Below are 18,148 nucleotides of genomic sequence, written 5' to 3'. Positions count from 1 at the left end.
GCTATTTTCTATCCATGTTTCTGTCTCAGGCATTCCTTCCCTTTGCAGTTAGAGACAAACTTGTATGAATGGGACATGCCAGCTGTTCTGAACAGATTATCTGCGCTTAGTGCTTAAATGGAGGGGGAAAAAGGACAAAAGCAGCTATGGTTGTTGCCACTATGCCTCTAGAGGAATTCCTTCCTGGTGCCAGACTTAATTATTACTCCAGGGCTGGCATGAAAAAGAATGGATGAAGTTAAGCATTCCTTACAGTTTTGGTGCTCTAGTACCATTTTTCTGGACCTGCATACTTCTTGCAGTCTCTCTTTTTTGGGTCAGCCATTAGTAGAGATAATTTCCCTGTATTTTATGTTTTTTATAAAACAGTACAGCAAGACTGAGTTTGAAATTCAACTGCCAAGTTATATGCTTATTGTCTTAATATTGTTGAATACACCCACTTATAATTGCATCATGTATTGCCTTAAAGCTGAAGAAAGTATCCATGCCCTGCTCTTGTAGAAAATAAAGTTAACTTCAGATTTCTAAGTATAGATTAGTCAGTTGTACAGAGGGCATTTGTGGCCTTGAAATGAAAGCTGTAGGAAGTCCTGTTTTTGAAGGGAGATTGGATGCACCATTTCCCTTGGTCTTTCATTGTGGGCCTTTTCTAGGTAGAGTGGTATCTTACACATATTTGTGTCTTAAACTGTATCATATCCAATAGGCTGTCTTTGCTTAAGTAATAGTTACATTAATACTGTTTAGTCTCAGCTGTCTTATGAAACACATCTACCCTCAGGTTATGCACTTAAGGTGACATCTGCTTTTTCACAGAACAAGCCGTTGATTTATATCAGTGGCTTTGAATGATTTCTGTTGTTGGAGGTGCTAAATTAACAGTAGGTCAGAATTAGCATCACAAGGCAGTTTTGCTGTTCTAAGACCTGAGTTATGGATGATGACTTAAATTGCTGTCATGGCCCTACAGTGTCTTGGTTGATGCTGTCACCTTCATTTCCTCAGTGAATGAAGCCAGGCTGCTGTTTTGCAAAGATGGATTTTGTCCACCTTCTCTGGGGATCATTTCCTTCTTCCTCCATTACTGACATTGCCATTATAGTATTTGAAATGAGGGTGTATGTGAGGCCAGAGTATGATAGTAAAAATGGGGTTTTTTAGGTAATTTCACAGAATATTCTGTGAGTTGGAAGGGACCCAGGAGGATCATTGAATCCAGCTCATAAGTGAATGGCCCATATGGGGATCAAAGCCACAACCTTATGTTATTAGAACCATGCTCTAACCAGCTGAGCTAATCCTGTGGCATTTATCAGATTTCAGAAATAATGGTCACAGTAATTACCTTTAGTGTGTAAGCATAGCTTGAGGGGTTTGTTTTTAATGCCATACAGAAAGTTGCATTTCTGTTCTGTTTAGTTGGTTGGAAAGTACTTCAGGTTTTTTTGTAAGTACCCACATTAAAGCAGTTGTTTTTTTTAATTCCTGTGATGTTGAACTGATTTACTTGAAAATGTCCTAAAAAATGATGTGTATTGAAGCTGGTACACAATTCATTGCAGCCCTAACTGTGGAATCATGTCTGCAAAGATTAAGGACAGAGTTTTACTCTAAGCCAAGCTGATAGTGTTATTTTCCCCTAGTGTTATTTTTCATACTTCAGTAACATTGGCCTACCATTCAATTTTCCAATGTCACTTCTAGTAAATACTAGACCTAGAGAGAAGTGATAGATTCTTGGGGAGAAATTACTGAGTCTTCACTGACTTCTGAGCCTTACATCTCTTTCAGCCATGTAACCTTGTGCTATTTTCCAATCTTTTGTCTTTTTCCAGTATTCCATGAATACTGGAAAAAAAAATTGGAAGTGAGAGATGCAAGAATATCAAGCCACTTGGATGTGTCAAGTCAAGACAAAGGAAATCCTTTATAACTATCTGTTATATAGACAAAAAATTTTATAGGGAAGGTAGTTCTTCAAAACCCACAAAACGTAGCTGAAAATTACAATCGGAGCTGGAGAAATTTAACTGAAAACTAAAAATAACCTTAGAATTTTGCATTGTGGTAAGTAGTCAGTAAGCTGTCTAGCCAGGTGCCTGCTAGATTCTTGTATTAGAAGTTGTAATTGAAGTCTGCTGTTTTTTTAAAAACTCAGCAATCATGTTTGGACTGGAAGGTAAAAGTGACTTGTGAAACAAAAGTGTAGGAAGGAATTCAAACTAGACAATCAGAATGTATTCCTTTGGTCAGTTACAGTGCATTATTTATGTTCTGTGAGAACAGTTGTGGCAATTGTAATTCCCAGTGTGACTGGGAGTGTTTGCACTTGCTCCGTGTTTTTGGTAGTTTGTTTGTTTGTTTGTTGTGATTTTTTGTAAAGGAGATGTATTTTTGTGTCTCTGCTTTATTAATAGCTTGTTATGTGGGACAAACATCTCCTGTTCTGCCTCTTCTTTGAAAGTTACCTGTGAGAGGAATTCATTCATCTCAAGGATAAATTATTATGGAAGTAGCTTAATGCATTTATATTTACAGTCACATCAACTTTCTGAAAATTCTTGAAGTCTCTGAAGATAGACTGTTCCTACTGAGAGTATATTGCTAGATAAAGTAATTGGTAAAATATCTGATACATATTTTAGTCAGGAGCATACTTTGTGTTTGCCGCCTAGCTGTAAATATTGGCAGCTAGTTAAAATTGTGAAGAGTTATATTAAGATAAAGGACCATTTTTGTACTATATATATGTTAGTATTAACCATGCTTTTGCCTTCACTTGATTGATTGTAAACAAATCATTAGATAGTTTTCTAAATATGAGGAAAGTTAATCAGTAAGGTTCATTTGCAGGTTCTTTATACTTTTCTTCAGCTTTGTAGACTAATAGCCCCTGTCTTGCTGCAGTGGTTAGGTTGTAGAGCACTAGAGATGCAACAGGGGTATCTAATGAACATGTGACTGATCCTTAATATTCTCTTGGGGAGGTCATAGTCCATTGACACACTGTAAACTGCACCTTTCAAGCAAATTCCTGTTCTTTGAAAACCTTTGGAACCCTTTGGTCAAATGGCAGAGTGTCTGCAAAGATGGGGAAATTTTTAAAACATTCATGAAAGGTCATAACCCAGACCAACCTGCTCATGCAAAATGTCTGAAGCATGTGGTTATTTCCTTATTCCGTTGTGTTAAAAGTTGAAAACACAGAAAGAGAAAGCATAAGTTTGTAGTTACTTGAAACAGAAATCAGATCACGTGGTTGCTGATAGCTTAGAATAGGATCTCAAGATGTAAATACCTGTTTCAGCCAAATGCACATGTGCCTTTAACCCTTATAGCAGCAGCGGGCAGCAAGAAAAGAGAAGCTTAAGGAATTAGGTATTTTATTTTGTCTCTGTTTTACACTTCCCCTCTCTGAAATGTATGCTTGGAGGTTAGCCTGCAGAAGGGCGGTGATTCCCTCATGCCATCAGCTGCAGGTAATCTATGGTGTTAATCAGGCAGCTCGTGTGAAATACAAGGGGAGTGATTATGCTATCACACACAATACAGTCAGCATGAAGCACTTGTCATGACCAATACATCAAAGTTTAATTCACTAATAGAATGAATTAGTGCAAAATGAAGCAGCACTGTTCTCCAAAAAACACAACACCAAACAAAACCTTTTTCTCTGAAGGCTAAATATTGAAACCAGAATGCACTAAGGCATGTTTGTGAATAAAATTGCAACTTGGGTGCAGCTGAGTGCTGAGAGTAGTTTTCCTTGGTGTTCTGATTGAAGAGGGAATAGTCCTGAAGCACTTTGCCTGTCTTTGCCATTCTGTAAAGGCAACTGTTTAATTGGAACAGTCTCCAGTGGGACTTGTGATTATGCTTTGTTCTGGTGGCGATCTCTCCGTCCCTGGAGAAGGGCAATGGCTTTGCCCGTTATTCTGAAGGCACTTGTCCTTGTCATTCAGAAGCAATAAACACCACATAGTGCCTTCTTTGAGGTTTCCAAGTGGCTGTCCCAGTGAAAGTGGGTATGTGTTTAAAATACAGATGGAAACCACTTTAAAGTCCTTTGCTGACACTTATACTTCAAAGCATTCATAGGTTCTGTCTGCTAGTATTGTTTTTCTTCTGGCACTTTCAATGCTGGGAGATTATGCTTTTGTAATAGAATTGATTAGTCTCAAGTGGGGCACAGTGGCAAGTGTGCAGCAGGTGTTGAAGCTGTCTTGTCTCTTGGGCAGAGGGAATGATCTTGATTACCTGGCTACATTTTCTTTGAAATGGTCAAATACTACTCCTGTAGCTTCTTTTTTAAGATGAAGTTGTGCATTAATGGAAGGGGCAAAGAAATGTTACAGCACCTGTTTCTTGAATATTTTAATTTTGGAAATGCACTGTATACTTGATCTGAAGTATATGAAATGTATAATTCCAAAGCAAAGGCCAAGTCCTAGCAATTGATTACACAGGTGTTGTGAATGAGGAAATGCTGACCCAAGCTCAGCTGTACAGCAACCCTGACAAAGATAGCGTGATGTTTTTTGGAAAAGCAGAGTGTAATCAAACAGATGAACAGAATAGTATGCTGGGTCCTCAGTATAGCTTCATGAATACGTGTGTACACAGGATGTGTAGTTATCCTACTGTTCTATACTACATCTACTTTTACAGTGACTTAAAGCTCTTAGCATTTTTTCAATTTGCGTATTTAAATCCTGATCAATGTAAATGCATGCTGACCCCTAAATTCAAAGATATGGATGTCTCCAGAGAAACATAAAAGTACTGATATTACCTTGTATGTGCAAGGAAGGCCTGCATGTAAATTTTTCCCTTTTTTTTTTTTTTGGTCGTGTGACGAACACTAAAGATGAATGATAATTATGCATTTTCAAAAGGAGGTCTGTCTGAACCAAAGGTCTGTTTTGGCAAAGCTGCCTTTTTTCAGGTCGAAAGATTAGTGTTGAATCAAAATAGGCAATTCCTCACTGCAATGTGACAGCTCTAATACCCTTTCTCTTGTGAAATAAGCATCAAATTGCAGTTGCAACATGGCATATTTTCCAAATATTTTCTGGGGAGAACTTCTTGTATATTGAATTGTGTTTGTTTTGGCATTGTGCTGTGGAGAGTTTTGTACTGAAAAGACATAGGATAGAGTCCAGCAATTTAAACAAGAACTTCAATTGTGTTCTAGTAGCGTGAAGTTTGGGGTGGGGGGAAGATGTGTCAGCATTCTGAGAACCAGTAAGGAAAAAAATCTGGGGAAAAGGAGATAGGAATGAGAGAGAGCTATGTGAGAGAGAGGCAGTCTGTAAACACAAATATTTTCTCTGGGGTTTTGGTGTCTCTTTTTTAAAAGTGTTATTATTTAATGAGACTTTTGTTCATATTGTAGTTTGCATTGGTGACATCATTAAATGTAATCAAACATGTAAACTTAAGAATGTATTTTGGAATGCATTCCAATTTCTTTGGAGCATGAACTGTTGCCAACAGCAGGTTTTAGGCTGAAGTCACTAGAAATTGATTTCGATACCTTTCTTGCAGATTATGTGTACCTGGCCTTCATTTTGTCCATCAGCCGTTTCTGTAGTAAAGGGTGAACATGATCAGCAGTTTCCACAAATGTGAACCATAAGGCAGAAATAGAAGCTCTCTTGTTTGAGACTAGGGTATGCCTTCAGGTTGGTGTTGACATTTCACGGCTAGTTCATGGGGGCTTCCACTGAGCAGCATCAGAGTCAAATAAGAATATCCTCCTCCAGGCTCCTGCCATTTGACATATGATAAAGTCTGGGCACCAGTGGACATTTTCCCCAGATTCTTCAGCGTGGGGAGCAGGGCGGGAATCAGTGAATTGAAACAGCCAGAATGGAGCACATGTCAGGGGAGGGGGAAGGTGTTTAGGGAGCAGAAGTAGGAAGAGATATGAATAGAGGTAAATGCATACACCTGGGGCAGGGATGGAGAGAGGAGAGAAGGAAAAAAAATACACCAAAACAAACCTCACTAAAACCCAAACTAACCAAAAAGACCTAGAAATCCAAATAGATTGAAGAGTCTGGGGTCAGTGGCATTATGCATCCTTCTTCCAGGTGGTACACTTTGTAGCGCTACAGGAGCTCTTTCTGTTCCCTTTTTTTCTTGTGAGTTTTGTCTCATCGTCCGCTTCCTGCAGGGAATCAACAGCCATCTAAGCTGTTTGAGATCTCACATGTTGCATGCAGCTTTCTCTGAAGTCATAGGGAACAGGGTGCAGTTGTGGGTTCTGTTGAAATTTTAAGTGGGTTGTGAGGAGTTTATTGGAAGTACACTCGTTCTTTACATGAAAATTGCCTGAGTTTCAGAGACGATGACTACTAACAAGCCTAACTACATTCGTAGTTGACATAGTTTCCCACATGAAACTACAGATACTTTTAAAGCATGTTAATACTTTGGGTTATCTTGCCCTCTCCTTACAGATGTACCACATGTGTTGTGCAGCTTCCCTAGGAGGCTGGTCAGTTGTCTTGCCTCTAGGGGTGTTCCTCAGATGTAGAGAAAAAAAACTACTTATTCTGTAGGGGTATGATGCAGTACAGTAGTGTGTGTTCTGCCTTGATGGATGATTGAAATACTTACTGAGTGGATTTAAGATATTCCACATTGCTTTTGCTTCAGTCTGACTACACTGGGATTGTGGTTACAAAGTATTACATTGGTGGGTTTTGGATTCTTTGTTGGTTTTTGTTTGTTTTGGTTTTTTGTTTTGTTGTTCTTTGGTGTTTTTGGGGTTTTTTTGGTTTTTTTTTTTTTGGGGGGGGGTTGTGTTGGCTTGTTTTGTTTTTGTTTTATTTTTTTTTGTTGTTGTTGTTTTGTTTTGTTTGTTTTTCGGTTTTTTGGGGGTTTTTTTTTGTTTTTGTTAGATGCTGAGAGGTACAGTGTTATGCCTTCAAGTCATACTTGATTCTGAAAATAAATAAGCAAGCCCACAACTGTTCTCTCCAAGGCTTTCCATTGTGCTGCATCTTGTGTTTTGTTTTACAGATAGCAAGAAATGCATACATTTTGTCTTGGGCAGTACTGAATCATTGATGCTTAATAATAAGAACCAGTTGTAATTTGACTCCTTTTGGAGAGTGAAGTGTGCTGGCAAGTGTGTTTAAAGAAAATAATATGTTAAAATAAAAAAGTAAGTTTTTAAAAGTGGTATTGGCCTTATTCACACCCATGGCAAGTTTCAGGCACTTCCTGAACCCAGAACACTTGCTCTACTCTAATCCACTGCGCAGTAATAAAATGCAGTAGTTTAGTATCTCTCTGGTGTTTTGAATAGTAACATATTCTATTTTGTTTTGGTTTTCATATTTTTTTTTATATTGCTTCCCCTAATATGTTAGTGTTGAATTGCAGGAGGCTTAACCTTAAGAGAATCATGCTTTGTTTCCATTGATTTCTATGCTGGGGCCTACCTGAGTTACTTTAGGAATGAATGTGATGCACTGCCCTGTGCCCTGGGTATCGATTTTGCATTTTTAGTTAGCAAAAGGATCCCAGAATGGGGGATATTTATTATCCTAGAAGGATCAGCTGCATTTTTATTCTTTGGCTTTTTTTCCAGCCTATCATGAACATTGTATAGTCTAAGCATTTTCTTGTGATCTCTTTTAGTGTATAAGGCACGTCCTTGATGAGCAAATGAAGTGTTGCTAAACAGTACTTTCAGATGTCTTCATGGTTCTGTCAAAGTTCAAGCTGGTGAAGGGACAGCTGATTTAGAGAAAAACCTTTCCATTTGGAAGGTTTGCTTCTAGACATCCAGATGCATTTATGCCTGCTGTGCTAGATACAGTTTTAGGGAGCAGTTTATGAAATGGTGGTATGTGATATGTCAGCACAAATTAGCCTTCCCTTAGAACTCCCTAAACAGAAAATGTAAAACAAATTTTCTAGAGTAACCAAATTACTGAAGTAATTGGTATAAAAACGTCTATTCCTACCACACTGCACAAAACTAGTGTGTTGTACTGGTTATCTCAGACCCAGATGCATTTGGGAATGAATTACATGAGTACTTCTGATGGGTTCTGAGTGTGAAAATATATGTTTGCAACATGCTTGTCTTACTAATTTGTGTCTTTGGTGTAATGTGAAGCTGAAGGATACTGATAGTTCTCATTAATATGAAACAACATTCTCACTTCTGATACAAGAATTAGAAGAAAAACTTGGTTAATGTAACTTCTGTAACATCTTTTTGCCTTTGACTGATGTTCCTTCCTGTCTGATGAGCCATACACTGGGAACTCTGGATTTCTAATATAAAAGACCTACTAATTAATGCCTTTTAATTGAGAAGGCTGGCTTGGAACCATCTTTCAGCTGCTTCAGATTGGCCGCGCCAGCCCAAGATCCTCTGTCAGGAGTTCAGTCTGTGCGGTGTTAAGCATAGCTGGGAAGCAAGCAGAGTAACCTTTGAGTGGAGGAAAAGTCTATGCTGTAGAAGTTTGCAATTAGTCATTGACTGCTGCATGTTTTAATAGAAAACATAATTTAGCACTTTTTTTAAAATCAGGTGCTCTGTGGATGTGTATAGTCTTAAATCCCCACTGCAAGTTGGAGCAGAAGTCCAGTTGGCTAAAACAGCTGAAAAAATGGAACAGTGTGGATGTTTGTCCCTGGGAAGATGGAAACCATGGAAACGAGCTGCCCAATTTAACCAATGCTTTGCCTCAGGGTGCAAATGCTAACCAAGGTGAGCCTAAATGTATGCACTGACTGCAACATGTAACTTCTATCTTGTACACTCTAGCCTTGCAGAATTCAGCCCTTTTTCCTGGTACAAGTAACTTTCTTGTTGAGGACTGACCAGTGAAAATCAGTTGTACTAATGCTGTGTTTGCAGAAGAACAAATATGTCGTTTTTTGTTATGCTGGGGCTGTAACACTTTCAGAGCAGGTATTTGTGTTTTGTTAGGTCTTCTAACTCTTCATTTGATGCTTCTAAATATTTTTGCATGAAAATTGGATGTTGTTCAAGTGTGCTGTGTAAAAGCCTGGTGTTTTTTGCTTGACTGTACTCTAGTATTCCTTCTGCTATTGGGGTTTTTATTTTGTTTGCATTTACAAAGCCTTGATAGCTGTTTAAAGAGGGATCTTTTTTAAACTACATGAAACTTGTACGGGAGAAACTGAAGCATCTGTCTGTAGGATGTGCTCTGTATGTGCCGTCTGCATTACTAGGTGTGTGTGGAGGGTGCAGCTGCAGTGCTGCCATCTGGGGGAGGTGTCTTTGTACTCCGTATCATGCCTTCTGATCTCAAGTGTGATTATCACTCTGACAGAAGCTTTGTACGGTCATCTTCAGACAAAGATGACTACTAATAACTAGGCAAAGTGCAGGGTGTTTTTGCAGGGAAGACTGCTCATAGTCCTCAAACATTCTGCATACAATGGCAATAAAGTTACGATTAAATTCCTTAGTAGGTGTCAGATCTGCACTTCGTCGGGTTTATTGTTTTTCCTTTTTCTTGGAAGATCACCTGTGAAGGAAAAAACTTGGTTCATTATTAAATTTCAGAGCTAGCCAGGAAGATAAGTTCTTTCAGCAAAAGACCTTTTAGGTATTTTGCTTGCTTATCGTTGGACACGCTGCTGATAACTCTGACATGGCGTCTGAGCATTGATGGATGCAGTGCTGTGTCGCTAGAAAAATTTTGCCATAATAAAATGTCCAGTGAGGATTATGTCAGCTCCATGGCTTCAGGACCTCATTCATTAATAATGTTTGTTTATGTTCATGACCAACAAAGTTATACAAGTGCTCAAAGTTAGTGTCACTTCACAGAAAGAAAAACTACAAATCTTTGATGAATTTATCCCTCCTTTTGGCGATTGTGGATCTAAGGAGAGACACTGGGGATGCTCGAGTGCCATATACATTCTAGTTTGTACTTGCTGTTGAATGTCCTTCACCTCTAGCAGTTCTCTGTGTAGAGTCCTGTCTGCCATCAGCTGTGCTGGTTTCTGTATCTCTCTCTGAATGCAAGATGAATGGCACACACGTTGTCTGAGCTCTTGGGTAATAATAGGATGTGAAATGTCATCTGCGGGCTACTTGGTGGAGAGAGGGCAAGGCAGACTGCCATCGGCTGGGGGTTGGTGAATGGGCAGAAGACAGGAATACTGAATGACTGATTCATGTATGAATGAGTAAAAGCTGATGCAGCTTTCTAAACCTGTGAAAATGACAGATTCATCGAACAGGCCACATCGGACAGTGTTTACTCGAGCCATTGAGGCGTGTGATCTGCACTGGCAGGACAGCCACTTACAGCACATTATCAGCAGTGACCTGTACACCAACTACTGTTACCATGACGACACTGAAAACTTGCTCTTTGACTCTCAGGGGTGGCCCCTCTGGCATGGTAAGTGGCTAAACCGGAAAGATGTTTCCATGACTTGGTGCTTTGTTAATTTTCTATGGCATTATTTTGAGGGGGGAGGTGGTGGGGAGATGGATGAAAAGCCTGGCAAAAAGAGCAGAGGCTCCGTTGAAATGTTGGCTCAGAAGTAGTCCTTTAAGTCTCTCTTGCATAGTTTCAAAGACAAAACAAAACAGAAAAAAATTGAGACAAAAAAAGCCTTTTTGAGTAACCTAGCAAAACAGGCCATTGCATTTATGGAGGCATTGCTAATCTTCAGTTACTTTTTCTGTTTTAGAACATGTTCCTACAGCCTGCGCGAGGGTTGATGCATTACGATCTCATGGATACCCACGAGAAGCACTGAGGCTAGCAATAGCTATTGTTAATACACTAAGGAGGCAGCAGCAGAAACAGCTGGAAATGTTCCGGGCTCAGAAGAAAGGTAAATGTGGGGAAGAGGAGGGCAAAGGGTGTGCAAGTTGACAGTAACACCAGGAAGTTCACATGAGGAAACTGGTTTTGAAACTACAGTGAAAGAGATGGCTTTTAACTCTTCAGTCTGGATAGTGGTAAATGTCACATTCTGGATGTCAGAGGTTTTCTGTAAACTTTATTATGAGCTGTGCAGGGCTCTTATCAGCCTTTTCCAATATATATATGCCATGACAGGGCCTTTATTCCAGTCAGAGGTTTTGGTTACACAATTAAAATAGTCACCGAGTTTACAGGGTCACTTTGCATTTGGCATGTCAGCTGTTTAATTTTTTTTTCTCTGATCTATAATTTTGCTGAGCATTGAAGTGTAAGTCTACATGAAGTGTAAGTCTAGAGGATACAATGAGACAAAGTCTGAACTACAAAAATTCATCAAATCTGGCAGTGTGTTCCAAGAGAATCGCTTATAATGCTTAAAATTTTATTTTCTCTGTAGAGAGGGGATTGAGGTTTTGTGTGGGCCTTTTTTATTGGCTGTTTGATTGGCTGGGGTTTTTTTTTTTGTTTGTTTGTCTGGTCTTTTTTTTTTTCTAATGCCGTTTTTTATAAAATGTTTTGTGGTATTTCACTGAGCACTACCATTGGTTTTTTTGAAAGGGTGTTCTCCTTCACATATAGTTTCTGTGGCACGTGATCCTTGCAACCCAAAATAATTCTGCTCTGAACCTTTGTAGTTGGAAGAGGCAGTGGATGAAGAGGGTAGCTTTGTGGTAGAAGAGTGTATGTAGAAAAACTGGAATTACTTTCTCAGCTGCTACACTAATCATTTCATTCAAATTTTATTTTAGGTGTTCTCTGTTATTCTAAACTGTGTGTATCCTCACGCATTGTAGTTAGAAATACCAGTGTGAAATTATATGTGTAAATTTTTTAAGTATGTGTTCAGATTTTTTCCCAGAAATGAGCATTTAGAAGATAATATATATGCACCTAGCTGATAAAATATTTAGCTGCAGTTCCTATGTGCCTCTGTATTTTTTTCACACAGAAAAAAGGAGTAAGTGGTTTTTTTAAATTTTTTTTTTTTTTTGTTAAGAAGGGAGGTGTCTGTTTCAGTGTGTGTGTGTTCATACCACTGGCAGGTGTGAGAAATCTGTTGCAAGTGTGCTGGTTGTAATAGTGCTCCTTTTCATTCCCAGTTGCAGCATGTAGACATTCAGTACCCCTGTTAAATTCCTTTCCTGTTTCTGTAGCTATCACCTAATATTCTATTATCATTTTAACAAAGTGCATGACATGTGATCCATCCTGCCTTGAAACAAAGTAGTTTGCGGTTTCTGTGTTATCACTTGCTGCTTTTTTTATTTTTTAATTTCATGGGGAATTTTTAAAGACGCTTTTAATACCATAAAGTGTGCTGGTCTCTATAACCAGAAGCAAACTGCAGCTACAGCCCAGCTTTAGGCCTTTTGTTCAGCAAACACTCCATGGTTCTGCTTGGCTTTTATGTGGCTGATCTGATGTCCATGGAACCCCTTGTGTGATTTTAAGTTAAATGTCTCTGACAAGACGATTGAAGCCTTTGGTTGGCATGACACGAGAGAAGCTCATAAGTAGGCACAGCAGAATAAACAGAACAAAGTGAATCAGTAAGAAGTCACACTGATGAATCCTTCTCGGTAATATTCCTTACTTCTGCCTATTGTCTTTATTATTTGTGAGGTAATGGAATGATTTACATGAGTTTTTCATATTACATACCAATGGATTCTTTAAAAAAACCTTTACCATCCTGACACTCTGTCTATGTTTCATTTTGTAGCCCCCACACATTTAAATAGCAGAAAGCAGGACTTAAAAATTTAATGGGTATGGTTACTCAGATATATGATGCTTTGTGAACAATAGAGAGTGAAGGGAGGTACAAGTTAATGTGTGACAGGCAGAGGAGCAGAGCAGCCATAATGGCTTGTATACAGTTTTTAGAGAGTAGTCAATAATGCATCTGATCTCTCATCGTTTACTTGTGTCTGTATGTCTGGGAGGAAGAAAGCTGGGAGTGTCAAAGGGATTTGTTGCCATATGACATGAATTTGGGGAATAGCTAATACCTGTTACCACAATCACACTTCCTCCAATTCATTGCACTTTATGTTTTTTCTGTGCTCTCACCAAGTAAGAACTTGGGAATGGGCTACAGAAAAATACGGATGAAGATATTTGTGGACTAAAATCTTAAAATGACCAAAAATGCACTTGATTCTATGAAAAGACAATTATTTCTTGTATATCTCATTTAAACATTTTTGGGGGTTTTTTTTGAGTAACTGTCATCCTGAGTTTAGTGCAGAGAGAGAGAGAGGTGCTGTATTAGCTCATAATTTATTTTCATTTGTTTTAGTTTCATCAGATTAACTTAAAAATGTAAAAAGGGTACTGTGTCTTTTTGAGTGAGCAAATTGTTAATATTTTACCAAAAAAGTCCTTGTAATTCTTCAAGCAGACATTTTCAGAAGAGTTCTTGTAGTATCAAGGAAGAGATTTCAAAAGACATTGCCATCGAAATTTTTGACCTATAATACACTTTGCTAGTGCTCAAAAAGTTTGGCTTCCATTCTTTCTCTTTTCTTATTCCTCATTTACATATTCACTAAGGGCAGTGAATTCACCCTGAAAGATACTATTTTCTCATTCTATGCAGAAGCTACTGGAAATGCTTTAAATTCTGTACTGAGAGCATTTTAAGCAGTTTCACTTGTGTAATTGTTTTGATGGGCTTACATGAGCTCTTTTTTCCCTGCCTCCCTCATCTCTGTGTGTTTTTGCCACAGATCTTCTCCACAGGGGAGTAACCTCAATAACAAATCTTGAAGGCTGGGTGGGACACCCTTTGGACCCCATTGGCACCCTTTTTGGTAGCCTGATGGAAGCCTGCAGGGTGGATGATGACAGCTTCCATGGATTCTCCGATTTCACGGGTAAGACCAAGCAAATGCAGCAGTCTGGTACATTTCTTCGTCTACTGGAGGTATTTTTCTGTCTTGCCTTTTTGAATCAGTTTCAAAATCACTGTTTCTATAGGATAGGAACTCACATTTGCATACCTTAGGAAAATGCAAGGGGGAGAAAATGTTTAAACTAAAAAGCACTTAAAAGTTACCAGTTACTCATTCTTGAAGAAAATTACATATTTCATGTTTGAAATAAAACCCTGTAAGACTTCATAGCAGCAGTCTTCTCCACATACATTGCACGGTTCTTGTTCTGAGAAATTGCAGGGAATCACAGGATCACAGAGATGTTAAGTTTGGAAGGCACCTCTGGGGATCATCTAGTCCACTTGGTCTGCTTGTAGCAGGGTCACCTAGAGCAGCACATTGCTCAGGTCTGTATCCATTGGGTTTTGAATAACTTCAAGTATGAAGACTATACAACCTTTCAGGGCAACTTCCTGCAGTGTTCAACCACCCTCATAGTTAAAACGTGTTTTCTTATGCTCAGATGGAATTTCCTGTATTTCAGTTTGTGCCCATTGCCTCTTGTCCTGTCACAGGATACCACTGAGAAGAGTCTGGCACTGTCTTCTTTACATTCTCCCATCAGATATTTATACATTTTGGTAAGATCCTCCTGAGCCTTCTTTTTTCCAGGCTAAATAATCCCAGCTCTCTCACTCTCATTATATGAGAGATGCTGCAGTCCATTAATCATCTTTGTGTTCCCACACTGGATCTCCTGCAGCATTCCCATGGGCTGGAGAGCCCACAGCTGGACACAGCACTCCAGATGTGGGCTCACTAGTGCTGAGCAAATGGGCAAGATCACCTACCTCAACCTGCTGGCAACAGTCCTAAATATAGCCCTGGTTATTTCTTAGCTACAGTGTACATAATATTCCAAAACAATGACAAAACACTTGAAATTGGTAACATATATAGTCTATAAATGGTAGGAGTTGGACAGTAGTGTTGCTATATCAATACATTATTCAGGATAGGCATAGGATATATACAACTGTTTCAATTTCAGTAATTGCTCCCCTGGATTTTAACTGATTAATTCCTTATTTTCAGTCTCTTTCCACCTTTGGGGTAGCTTAACACTAGTGTGGACAGAAACTGGATTCATTACTTTACCTGAAGCTCTTTTATGTACACATCCACAATCTTCTTGGGGCTTTGCCTCAGAACTCCTTTTATTCAATTAGATTTTCTTCAGTAAATTTCTACTCTCTTACCCACTAGTTCTGGAAAAACTTTCAGTTAAAAATTTGGAAATCAGATTCTCTGCTGTTACTAAAAAACCAAAACAACCCCATGAAATAAAAATATTGTGTGCTGAAAAGTAACTTCCTTTTGTACACACACGTGCAATCTTCCAAGTGCATTCAGCCTTTCTATTTGTTGCAATTGCCCATCTCCTTACATCTGACAACTACAACATTTTTCTTCCCAAATTAGACTGTAAAATGCTACAAGCTGAAATAGCATTTTGTCATATATTGTGTCTGTGAAGTGCCAGATGAATTGATAGCACTCTTTAAAACAGTTTATGGCTTGGCCTGTGTGGGATTTGCTTGTAATCGTTACTAAAAGTCGGACTTCTAATGTTAACAATATGCATTTTTATCATAAGCACAAGTGTAACAAATTAAAAGCCTGAAAAGAGTGCTAGCAAACAGAGCATATATTGAAGGTGAGGAGGTCCTGGGCCTATTGTGTTTGCACAGTTCTAATACCTTCAACTGATATCTACATAGGTGTAAAAGCACTACTCCCTTCCTCTTGCGCATCAGGGCTTCAAGGAAATACAGAAATTGGTAGGGAAAGAAATTGGAATGGATCTTGCAGTTTTGGCCTCATTAACACAAAGCAGGAGGAGCTGCCTTTTTTTAAATTGAAAACCTTTATTTTCACTTGAGTGGATTATTTAAAACCAAATTATTTTTGTGTATTTCTGCTATGTGGAATTAGATGACCTATTTTAGATTGGAGTGCTGTATTTTGAGATTAGCTAATAATTTAAATAATTCTGAAATAGTAATACTAGCAGTGAAAGCCTTTGTGAATGTGGCATTGTAGGCACATTTTATGGGTTTAAATTTTATTTTATGGGTTAAAATGGTTTACTGATGTATTTTTCTTTTTGTGTCACCTCTTACAGAGAACCTGGGGCAATGCAAATCTCTGGAGTACCAGCACCTGCCTGCACACAAGTTCCTAGAAGAAGGGGAATCTTACTTAACACTGGCTGTGGAAGTAGCATTGATAGGGCTGGGACAGCAGCGAATAATGCCAGATGGCTTGTATGCACAAGAGAAGGTTTGTCGAAATGAGGAGCAGCTTATTTCTAAGCTACAAGAAATTGAATTGGATGATACTCTGGTGAAGATTTTTCGAAAACAAGCAGTCTTCCTATTAGAAGGTAGCTGAATATAGATGCTAACTGCTTCTCTAAACTGTCTGCACTTACATAAATACACAGAACTAGTGTTCCTTCAGAAAGTGCCTTACATGCTTCAGATGGTTTTTTTGCTTAGAACTCCATGAAAGTTTTTATCAAGTCTCTTACGAGAATTGTCGTACTTTAGATATCATGTGACTGCAGAGATAAGGCGTATACTGACCTATAAACTTTTTCTTTTAATTTTGAATGCACTTTGTTCTTTACATTTGTTGCATGTCATAATCTCAATAACCTGATTATATACTCCAGGCTAACTATTATATAACACAGTCATCAGTTATCAACAGTTCCCAGATACCAAAATTCTTAGTATTCCTTGTATTCTGCAAAAGGAACTATACTGGCAGCTTTGTAATATATTAAAGTTTTGACTACTGTGCCAAAGTGAAGAGCTCAGAAAATTCATGAGGCAGAAATGCAACGTTTTATTTGTGAAAATAAAGAAGATTACTTGCCTTTGAAGTTTATGTCATAGGTGGAAATTAAAGTATTTGGCTTCAGCTAATGTTGTGGCTTCAGCTCTGGTCTTGTGCCTAAGTTATGACCATGAAATGCCATTTGTGTTTTGTAATTAGGCAGTGTTGAAATAACATCTGTTCATGGAAGTGCGTACTTTTGTCTTAACTTTGAAAAAGGCTTAACATGTAGCACTTAAGCATCGTGTTCAGAGAGTGATGTCATGGGTTCCAAGATTGTCTTTCTGGTTTTTGTTCTCTGTGAATGGAAGAAAAAACTTCTGGGGAAAACATTAGCCAAAGGCATAATCCAGGTTTATGAAGTCTCGGTGAGACACCCAGATTTTGAGTGCATGCACATGGCATGAAGGGGAATGTGGTACTGCCCTAGGTGAGTTGAGAGATGGCTGCACAACAGTCAGGTTTTACTCTGTTTTTGTGACACATTAGTCTTTTTAAATGTTGTCTTTTATGGAAGAGGTACAGTATGTTGCTTAGGGTTCCCAGCTTTAAGTGACTGTTTTTGCCTAGATTTGAAGCTGCAGCACAGTGAAGGTTTCCATCATGTTGTGTCTGTACTGCTGCTTTGTGGCCTTTGGACAAGAAAAGCTACTGTCTTGATCTAGCTATTAGCATGCAGGATTCCTCTGCATTATAAAATCAGTTTGCTGCGTCTGTTTACTGGTAAGGGTGCTTTATGAGGAGAAGGCAGGAAAAGACATACTCTCCAACAATTCAGTTTACTGCTTTGATCACTGAAATTCTTTTAATGTTTTCTTAGAGTAGTAAAGAATAGTAGAGTAGTAAAGAATAAAACTGCCTAAAAAATTGCCATTGTGAGCAATGTGCAGCAGTTGTCTTGCATCAGTGTGTGATGAGAAATCTGGCTTTTCTGCAGTAGTTTCAGTGTGTTCCACATTAGGCAGGAACTGCCAGTTTACATGGAGGAAAAGCTGTGCAGTGATTTAAGGTGCTGATCATACCAATTGTGAATTTTTAGTTGAAATTTGGTAGATACAATAAAGAAAACTTAATCCAATATTAAGCTGATTTCTATGCGGTTAATGCAGATTAATGCGTGCTGTGTGTAGCTACCATTTGAGTGTGTGGGAAAGCAGAACATAAGACCATTTTGCAAGAACTGTTCTGATTTTTTTGCTTGACTGCTAAGTTAATGGCAAAACATATTTTCATATAAATGCCTTGTCATGTGTTCTTTGTGTCCTGACTGAGTTTTTGACTGGACCACCAACTGGCAAACATACATGAAATTGCTTCTTTCATTCAAACAATGCCAGCTAGATTTGAATAGCTTTCAACTTCATTTCAAATGGTTATGAGACCCACTGTCACTTACTAAATCTTCTTTGACATCTC

At 38.5% G+C, this 18,148-nt stretch overlaps 1 protein-coding gene across 2 annotated transcripts in view; it reads left to right on the top strand.

The window, feature by feature from the left end:
* ZSWIM6 (zinc finger SWIM-type containing 6) overlaps positions 1–18,148 on the top strand; it is a 106,669-nt gene that overhangs the window by 76,373 nt on the left and 12,148 nt on the right. For both annotated transcript variants that reach the window (XM_058044348.1, XM_058044347.1), the window contains 5 exons: positions 8,561–8,740; positions 10,239–10,415; positions 10,711–10,857; positions 13,682–13,828; positions 16,014–16,274. In XM_058044348.1, coding sequence (XP_057900331.1) covers positions 8,561–8,740; positions 10,239–10,415; positions 10,711–10,857; positions 13,682–13,828; positions 16,014–16,274 — 912 coding nt within the window. The remainder of the gene's footprint in view (positions 1–8,560; positions 8,741–10,238; positions 10,416–10,710; positions 10,858–13,681; positions 13,829–16,013; positions 16,275–18,148) is intronic.

Source organism: Melospiza georgiana, chromosome Z (genome assembly GCF_028018845.1).
Source record: "Melospiza georgiana isolate bMelGeo1 chromosome Z, bMelGeo1.pri, whole genome shotgun sequence".
In the NCBI taxonomy this organism is placed as follows: Eukaryota; Metazoa; Chordata; class Aves; order Passeriformes; family Passerellidae; genus Melospiza; species Melospiza georgiana.
Note: the sequence above shows the minus strand (reverse complement) of the source record. Positions and strands in the feature narration are given on the sequence as shown.